The 10,000-nt window shown below is 38.7% G+C and overlaps 1 protein-coding gene across 1 annotated transcript in view; it reads right to left on the bottom strand.

Annotated features, from left to right (window-relative positions):
- The window catches only part of LOC136829150 (uncharacterized), a 33,397-nt gene that overhangs the window by 16,088 nt on the left and 7,309 nt on the right, over positions 1 to 10,000 (bottom strand). Inside the window, exon 2 of the mRNA XM_067087475.1 lies at positions 2,354 to 2,556. Within this exon, the coding sequence (XP_066943576.1) occupies positions 2,354 to 2,556 (203 nt within the window). The remainder of the gene's footprint in view (positions 1 to 2,353; positions 2,557 to 10,000) is intronic.

Raw genomic sequence — 10,000 nt, 5'->3', positions numbered from 1 at the left:
GAGAGTGCCGTCAGTGCACCTCACGTAGTGCGCTGTAGGCATTACGAACGGTTGTTTCCAGCGTCCCTTCGGCCCCTAGTTACACCCAATTTTTAGCCTTTTACTTTGCCTCCGTTCGCGACTCCTTTCTTCAGTCTTGCTGGCCAACCTCTCTAACCGTTACTGCCTCCATCGTTAGAAACTTGTACTTTAGGACCTTTATTTTTTTGGGACTCTTTATCGTGCTGTCCAACCACTCCAGCTAAGTCTTTTCCCTGTCTTAAGCGCTGAATAGCAGAAAGTGTCCCGGTGCTGGGCTTGACGGCCTCAATTTGATAATATTAAGTCCATGATAACTCGTGATTTGAAATTTTAGGAAGCTGTCATATGCCTTCTTATTATTTCAGAACCCTAAACACGCTCTCTCTCTCTCTCTCTCTCTCTCTCTCTCTCTCTCTCTCTCTCTCTCTCTCTCTTCATTATAGAGATACATAGAAATTAAGGTCTGCAGCGTTTTCTATCTCTCTCTCTCTCTCGTTATAGAGATACAGAGAAATTAAGGTCTGTAGTATTCTCTCTCTCTCTCTCTCTCTCTCTCTCTCTCTCTCTCTCTCTCTCTCTCTCTCTCTCTCTCTCTCTCATTATAGAGATACCGAGAAATTAAGGTCTGCCGTTCTCTCTGTCTCTCACAGAGAAATTAAGGTCTGCAGCGTTTTTTTTTCTCTCTCTCTCATTATAGAGATACAGGGAAATTAAGGTCTGCTGTTCTCTCTCTCTCTCTCTCTCTCTCTCTCTCTCTCTCTCTCTCTCTCTCTCTCTCTCTCTCTCTCTCAGCTCCCTGAAAATGGAGGCGCGAGAGTTTAGCTGGACTAAAATATGTATGGCATTAAACTGCTTGGTTTATTAAACCCACGGAATTATCCAGCTTATGAAATTTTAATAAACCAACAGAATAATGAAATAAAGCTCTTGGCTGCAACCATGGAGTTCACTCTACTACGGCAGACTGAATTATTTCAGAGTCAGATGAGTGCCTTGTTCTGTAATGTATCTTATTAATAATAATAATAATAATAATAATAATAATAATAATAATAATAATAATAATAATAATAATAATTTACTTATATTTTTAACTATTTATTTATAAACAGGTTCATTTATTTTTTCCTTTTACAATAACTGATCTTTTCTTTCTGAATTTCCCATTACCTTCTGTTACTTCTTTCGAATGAACACTATTCTTTGGAAGCTTGAATTTCAAGTCAGTGGCCCCTTTGGTGGGCTTGCTCCATATGAATAGAGTGCATCTTTTGAATAATAATAATAATAATAATAATAATAATAATAATAATAATAATAATAATAATAATAATATGGAAGTAGATCGTTATCTTTATCTATAAGTTTGCATGTATTTTTGTCAGTTTGTATGTATGTAATAAGCACTAAACATAATCCCTACATTAAGCCAAATTTGGCTTCAGGTTCATGTACTGTGCAAGAGGAACAATTATGACATTCTTTCTCTCAAGAAGCGCACCTTCCCACCCCCTTCCCCCGGTGGGTCAAATCTGAATTTGGTTTTAGCATGTGCTAATTCTGGCCCTTCGTTCCCCTTTCAATAAATGAAAAAAAAAAAAGTTACCCAAAAGCCGAATTTTCGCTAATGAACAAAACTAGCCTTTGAAGATACAAACAGCTGGAGGAAACCCATTAAAAACCGCAACCCCGTCTTGTGATTAAGCCGAGAAGAAATTATTGTTGCTATTATTCAAAAGATGAACCGTATTCATATGGAACAAACCCACAGGGGCCACTGACTTGAAATTCAAGCTTCCAAAGAATATGGCGTTCATTTGAAAAAAATAAGAGAAGGTAACAGGAAATACAGAAAGAGGAGATCAGTTATTAGAAAAAAATAAATTAACACATTAATAAATAGGTAAAAATGTAAGTAAATGATAAAATACAATGAGAACTACTATAGGGTAGATGCATTGCATCTTCGCTTGAACTTTTGAGGTTCCAATTGCACAGCAAAACTTGGTTAAGTTAAGTATACCTTAGTTTAACCAGACCACTCAGGAGCTGATTAACAGCTCTCCTAGGGCTGGCCCGAAGGATTAGATTTATTTTACGTGGCTAAGAACCAACTGGTTACCTAGCAACGGGATCTACAGCTTATTGTGGAATCCGAACTACATTATAGCGAGAAATGAATTTCTATCACCAGAAATAAATTCCTCTTATTCTTCATTGGCCGGTCGGAGATTCGAACTCGCGGCCAGCAGAGTGCTAGCTGAGAACGGAACCCACCCGCCCAACGAGGAACTCGGCCAAACTTGGAAGAAGCAGTAAAGTATTGACTTACTTGTGAGCAGCCCATGGAAGCTGTGAGTCGTGTACATCTCTTGCATGTAGTAATGGTCAGGGGCGTCTATTGGTTCAACTAAAACCTCTCCATGGTTCTCGTTGTATCCGAAGAGCCACTGACCTATCATGGACTCGTAGGTGATGACTTTGTAGGTCCATTTGTCAAAATTTCCCGACTCGTCCAGCAGTTCCCAGCGGTCTCTGAAAATAGGGGGCTAATTGAGTGAACAAGTAAAAAATGCGCCGAAGTTTCTTCGGCGCAATGGAGTTTTCTGTACAGCCGCTACAGCGTATAATCAAGGCCACCGAAAATAGATCTATCTTTCGGTGGTCTCGGTATAATGCTGTATGAAACTTTAACCACAGCCCGGTGGTGGCCTATCCTATATCGTTGCCAGAAGTACGATTATGAGTAACTTTAACCTTAAATAAAAAATAAAAACTACAGAGGCTAGAGGGCTGCAATTTGGTATGTTTGATGATTGGAGGGTGGATGATTAACATACCACTTTGCAACCCTCTAGCCTCGTTAGTTTATAAGATCTGAGGGCGGACAGAAAAACGTACGGACGGACAGACAAAGCCGGCACAAGTTTTCTTTTACAGAGAACTAAAACACAAGGCTCATTTCTCTATGGAGCCCTTTTGGGTTTATAGTCTTTTGACTCTGTCCATAATGGTTTTCAGTCGAAGATTTAAAGAAACAAAGATGAAAAAAAAGAGGTTCCATAGGCTTTGTTCTTTGTAAATATATTAAATCCTGTGTAATGATGTAATGGCCTACATATCTCAGATTCTAAATGAAGGCACAAACTGAAACTATTGAAGATTCCGACAAAGTTTCTTTTCAAGTTTTGTTCCAGAGATCTGAGATTCGTGGCTTGTCAGTAATTTGATACGTTTCATTGTAAGTGTTTTTCTTCATTGGGATCCAGTCATGTGGATTATCAATCAAACTGACCCTAGGTCGAACGAATGCGACCAGTCGGTAGATGGGATACAGATTACTTAAGGAGGATTTTCCTTTTGAAATGAAGACCACTATCCAGCAGTGACTCTCATCTGGTCTGTTATATCATTGCCATTGATTAAAAATGATGCCTTTCAGAGATGGTAAAGAAATCACTTACAGTATGTCTCTGTTTATTCACGACTCTACAGTAATGGATCTATTTATTCATGCCAGAGTCAGTTGCCTTCAAGTCTGTTAAAGCAGGTGGAAATAACGCGTACAGACTGAAAGCCAGTAAAATGAGTATGTTGCGATACAAGAATAGGAGACGGACAATTACATTTGTTACATTAATGTTAACTTTCTACCTTTGAGAATTTAATGTGACTGTTCTGCCTGAGAGACTTTGGTCTGCTTTCACAAGGAACAGTTCCTCATTGGACGGGTTGGTATCGTTCTCGGATAACACTCAGCTGGGCCCGCGTTCGATTCTCCGAACGGCCAATGAAGGATTAGAGAAATTTACTTCTGATGATAGAAATTCATTTCTCGTTATAATGTGGCTCGGATTCCACAATAAGCTGTAGGTTCTTAGCCACGTAAAATAAATCTAATCCTTCGGGCCAGCCCTCTCTAGGAGAGCTGTTAATCAGCTCCTCAGTGTTCTGGTTCAACTAAGGTATACTTTTTCACAAGGAACGCGTCTCACGTCTCTGTTGATTGGAGAGACTCCAGAGGTCCACATCAGGACTCTCTCCGTAGGGGGATACTGCCGTCATTGCACCTCATGCGGTGCACTGTAGGCATTACTTAAGGTTCTTTGCAGCGTGCCTCCGGCCCCTAGCCGCAACCCCTTTCGTTCCTTTTACTGCACCTCCTTTCATATTCTCTTTCTTCCATCTTACTTTCCACCCTCTCCTAACAATTGATTCATAGTGCAGCTGCGAGGTTCTCCTCCTGTTACACCTTTATAACCTTTAACTGTCAATTTCCGTTTCAGCGCTGAATGACCTCATAGGTCCCAGTGCTTGGCCTTTGGCCTAAATTCTATATTCAGTTCAGTTCATGTCTCTGTTGGATGGGGCGATTCCAAAGGTCCACATCAGGACTCTCACTCCCTTCGACACCTTACTACACTCAGCAGAACCACTTTTGAACAAAGGCCCGTGCTGGCATAAGGCCGGTTTAATATAAAACAACTTTCCACCACTGTAGAGGACAGAGAGCTGTCACCTTTTTCAGCTACGTAGGCAAATCAATCTCAGGATTTATGCCCCAGATAAAAATTTGTTATTACATTCTTACTCGTCGTTTTTAGTTTTCTGTAAAAGATACCTATTGTGACGGCTTTCTCTGTCAGTCCGCACATTTTCTGTCCACCCTCAGATCTTAAAAACTACTGAGGATAGAGGGCTGCAAATTGGTATGTTGATCATCCACCCTCCAACCATCAAACATACCAAATTGCAGCCCTTTAGCTCCGGTAGTTTTTATTTTATTTAAGGTTAAAGTTGGCCATAATCGTGCGTCTGGCAACGCTAAAGGACAAGCCACCACCGGGCTGTGGCTGAAAGTTTCATGGACCACGGCTCATACAGCATTATGCACTGTACAGAAAACTCGATTGCGCCGAAGAAACTTCGTCGGATTTTTTTACTTGTTTACTTTTAATTATTGTCTTCGTGACATGACTAATTCGACAAAAAAAGAAAAATATTGATATTTTGATTTGACATGTCAAAGATAGGAAAGCCACTTGCTGGCGGAAAAGAGTGCATTATTACCCTAGAGCAATTGTCCTTGTATTTTATAACTTACATTTTTATCTATTTATTTATAATTTGATTTTTTTTTATTCTTTTTTTTCTAATGACTGACCTCTTCTTTCTGTATTTCTTATTACCTCTGTCACTTCTTTCAAATGATCGCCATAGTCTTTGGAAGTTTGAATTTCAAGTCAGTGGCCCCTGAAGGTTTATTCCTAATGAATAGGGTTCGTCTTCTGAATAATAATAATAATAATAATAATAATAATAATAATAATAATAATAATAATAATAATAAATGTCTGAATCACAACGAGGATAGGGTCACTGAACTGGCAGAACTATGACCAAAACTCTACGTGGAGAAAAGAGGTCCCGGTACCGACCCCTAGAGAGCAAAGGTAATCTAAATTAAAATGAAGTAAGGTCTTAAAAAAAAAAAAAAAGCTATTTCTGTATGATAGGCGGCCCAGTAATCTGGGATAGATGAAAACAAAATGAAACAGGCTCTCAAAAGGATTAAAAAAAAAAAAACTAATGGACACAATCGTCATCCAGGCAAAGTTTCCGTGAAAAACATTCTCATAAGTAATCACCAAATGTATAAAAGGGAAAACAAAGAGAGGGGAGAGAGAGGGAGAGAGAGAGAAACAAAATAAAGGTGGTAAATCTTTATCCAAATAATCATCATATGAACAAAATGGGAAAAGAGAGAGGGAGAAGAAAAAAAATAAAGGGTGGTAATTCATTCTCTAAGTGATCACCACATGGATAAAAGGGGTAAAGAGAGAGAGAGAGAGAGAGAGAGAGAGAGAGAGAGAGAGAGACCAAAAATAAAGGTGGTATCCGAGACCAAGGGAACAGTAATATGTGAAAGCAAGAGGACCTACAATTAAAGCTTAAAGGGGAACAGCTGTTGAGGCTAACTAAGGACGTCACGAGCTGAGAGAGAGAGAGAGAGAGAGAGAGAGAGAGGGGATAGGTGAGAGAGAAGAGGGGAAGACCCTGTCAAAGGATGTTTACTATACATGCGATACGCTCTCTGTTGTTACACTAATACTTTATGTATATATATATATATATATATATATATATATATATATATATGTGTGTGTGTGTGTGTGTGTGTGTATGTGTGTGTGTGTGTGTGTATATAATTAAGCAACAAATGTCGTTTAATATCCAATTCGCTCTACCTCGTAAATAATATATGTATATACAGTATATGTAAACCGAAGGGGAAATATTGTTGATAAAAGTTCGGCAAACTTCTTATCAACAATAATGCCCTTCGGTTTACATATATACATATATTATTTCGAGGTAGAGCGAATTGATATTAAACGACATTTGTAGCTTAATGCTTGTATATATAAATCACGGTGATGAGACGAATATATATATATATATATATATATATATATATATATATATATATATATATATATATATATATATATATATATATATATATATATATATACATATATATATATATATATATATATATATACATATATATATATATACAAATTTATATATACTTATATATATGTGTATACATATATATATGAAACATTATTGTAACGATTATATATATATATATATATATATATATATATATATATATGTATGTATGTATGTATGTATGTATGCACAATACATATAATATATGTATATATAAATCTATATATATAATATATATATATATATATTTATACTAAATAGATGTATAAATATATATGTATGCCTGTATACACACATATATATACATATACACTTATGTTATGTAATGCATATATATATATATATATATATATATATATAGAGAGAGAGAGAGAGAGAGAGAGAGAGAGAGAGAGAGAAAACGGTACAGACCTTAATACCTCTGTATCCGTAATGTGGAGCCTCTATGTACTGTACCTATACGCGTATAAATGTTCTCAGACAGAAAGAAAGGAGCGGAAAATAAAATAGACAAAGCAATTGAAGCACCATCGTGAACAAAGGTCAGACAGTCATGCGTTTAGCCTCAGAACAGAGAGAGAGAGAGAGAGAGAGAGAGAGAGAGAGAGACTCCCTCTTAAGGCAAACTCGGCAGCAACGACATCGACAAACTTGTTACAAGCCGCTCACACGTCATCATATTCCCCCCCTCTCTCTCTCTCTCTCTCTCTCTCTCTCTCTCTCTCTCTCTCTCTCTCTCTCTCTCAAATTCTCCCTAATTGGGAGTCTAATATTATTGCCGTTAACAAAGGGATTACAATCGCTTCTGAATTTTGAAGCGACTGCGCTCAACTTCTTTTTTTTTGGGGGAGTTTTGGGGGCGGGGGAAGAGAAGGGGAGGGCTGCGAATATTTTGTAATTCGACCTAGTTATAAATCCTTCTACAAAAAGAAACAAAAAAAAAAAACATTTTATTAAGTATTTGTACCTACTTAGGGACGGTTTAATGTGATGTTTGAAAGAAAATTGCCAGGGTTCATGGTATGACCCTGCGGCATTCCGAACTCCTCCCATAAACTTTCGTTCCACCCATTTTCAAAGTGAAGGAAGATTCCCTTAAAAACTCCACCTCTCCTCTCAAAACATAGTAAAGCCGATAAACAAGAGCAGCTGGAACAAGGCGTAAGGCTTGTATGGCTTCTGATCCCTTCTGCGCTGCCGACAGGAGTCTGTACAACAGAGGGACACTAATATGTGTACGTATGATGGTGGTTAGCGGTCGGGTTCCCTTGGTAGAGGAAACGCCCCCTTATTCACGAAGAATCCTCGGTTAAGTATTGTTTCTTTTTCTTCTTCTTCTTTTTCTTCTTCTTCTTCTTTCAAAGAGCAAATACATATAGGAAGCGCAACCCGGCGACCTTTGCTAGTTCAAGTCCTAAGAAAACAGGAAACGCGAAAAGGGAGGGATTATTTCATGGGTCAACCACGACGAAGGCTTTAGACCCTTCTGCCTCTTGAAGGGAGGAAGGTTATAAGACTGGGGAAAAACTGAAAGGGGTTACACATTTCCGTTAGTGCAGGATAAGGCGAAGAATTCATTCAGTGGCGCATTTGTAGCCATGAGTCATATGTACAGTACTTGTCAGTCATTTGCTGGAGATGGGTCACTGTCTTCTTTTTATAACTTTTTCCGGCACAGTAATGGAGACTTGCGGAGATCTTTCTTGCCTAGAAACTCTTCCAGTGACTCATGCTACCCGTGGCTGGAGGGTCCTTCAGTGGAAAAATCGCCATTATCAGAGAAAAGCAGGCTATACGGAGAAGCACCTAATCGGTGAGCATTATTATAAAAATGAATTCTAATGCCTGCACTTGCAGTGGTAACCCTAATGGCAAGTCTCCGTAAGGGGGTAGTACCGTCAATGTACCTCACGCGGTGCACTGTAGAGTGTAGACAATACTGGAGGTTCTTTGCAGCGTCCATTTGGCCACTAGCTGCAACCTCTTTCATTCCTTTTACTGTTCATTCATATTCTCTGTCTTCCATCTTACTTTCCACCCTCTCATAACACTTGTTTCAACATTATTTTAGGCGTTGCATGACCTCATAGGTCCCAGCGCTTGGCCTTTTTGGTCTAAATTTTATATTCCAGTCCCAATTTATATATTCCTAATCGCAAGTCAGGAGGCAAACCATATTTATTTTTGACATTCCACTTCTTGGAAATGTTCAAGGGCTTTAAAATTGAAACATGAATATCAATGCTTATCTTGCCCTTACGGGTTAATAATAATTTGCCACGAAATGGTCTGCTTCACAGTCGCTGTTAAATCTCACTCCTGATGGTGGGGAAGACGGTAGCGCCGTCGAGTCTCGTGAAGTCGATGGCCCTTCGCTTTTCGGGCTGTAGGACATGTTGGTAGGTTCCCGAACTGCACTGCTCCGAATGCAAGGACTCATCGGCGAGGCTTGCAAGATACTCTAAGTACTTTTCCTCTGGGAAGTGTAGTCGTCCTTCTAAGGATTATTCATATATATCCGTCGTGCTTTTTAAGGATTATGTTCATATATATATATATATATATATATATATATATATATATATATATATATATATATATATATATATATATATATATATATATATGTCGTCTTTAAGGATTATTCATCTATACGTCGTCCTTTTAAGATTATATTCATGCATCGGGAAGGTTCTGCGTACAGCGATCTCTTGCATTTCGGTAAGTGTGTGCTCCAGTTGGTGCGAACGCAAGGGAAGCTGAGTAGAAAAGAGGCGTAAATAAGGGCCATGTAAAAAAAAAAAAAAGGATTGATGATTAGTTGAAGAGAAAGGAGTATCAAAATTTGAATGAAAGTCAGAATTTTAATGTTAGTTTGGGTGGATTAAATTTAGACTTTGAGCTCGACCATGACAGAGACTGAAATAACGCAAATAATTCGAGCGCGATTGAAAGTGAGAGGAAAACAAGTAAAAATTGCACCGAAGGTTCTTCGGCGCAATCGAGTTTTCTGTACAGTATATAATGCTGTATGAAACTCTCAGCCACGGCCCATGAAACTCTCAGCCGCGGCCCATGAAAATTTCAGCCACGGCCCGGTGGTGGCCCCTGTTGTTGGTACCTATAGCGGTGCCACACGCTCGATCATGGCTAACGTTAACCTTAAATGAAATAAAAACTACTGACGCTAGAGGACTGCAATTTGGTATGTTTGATGATTGAAGGGTGGATGATCAACATACCAATTTGCAGCCCTCTAGCCTCTGTAGTTTTTAAGATCTGAGGGCGGACAGAAAAAGTGCTGACGGACAGACAGACAGCCATCTCAATAGTTTTCTTTTACAGAAAACTAAAAAGGTGTCTGGTATCCCACGTGATCGGAGAATCAGTGAACAGGTCAACAGTAGGGTACGAAAATATAATTTAGAGCCCAGTAATGACGTACGAAGTAGAGATATAA

Source organism: Macrobrachium rosenbergii, chromosome 44 (assembly GCF_040412425.1).
Source record: "Macrobrachium rosenbergii isolate ZJJX-2024 chromosome 44, ASM4041242v1, whole genome shotgun sequence".
Lineage (NCBI taxonomy): Eukaryota > Metazoa > Arthropoda > Malacostraca > Decapoda > Palaemonidae > Macrobrachium > Macrobrachium rosenbergii.
Note: the sequence above shows the minus strand (reverse complement) of the source record. Positions and strands in the feature narration are given on the sequence as shown.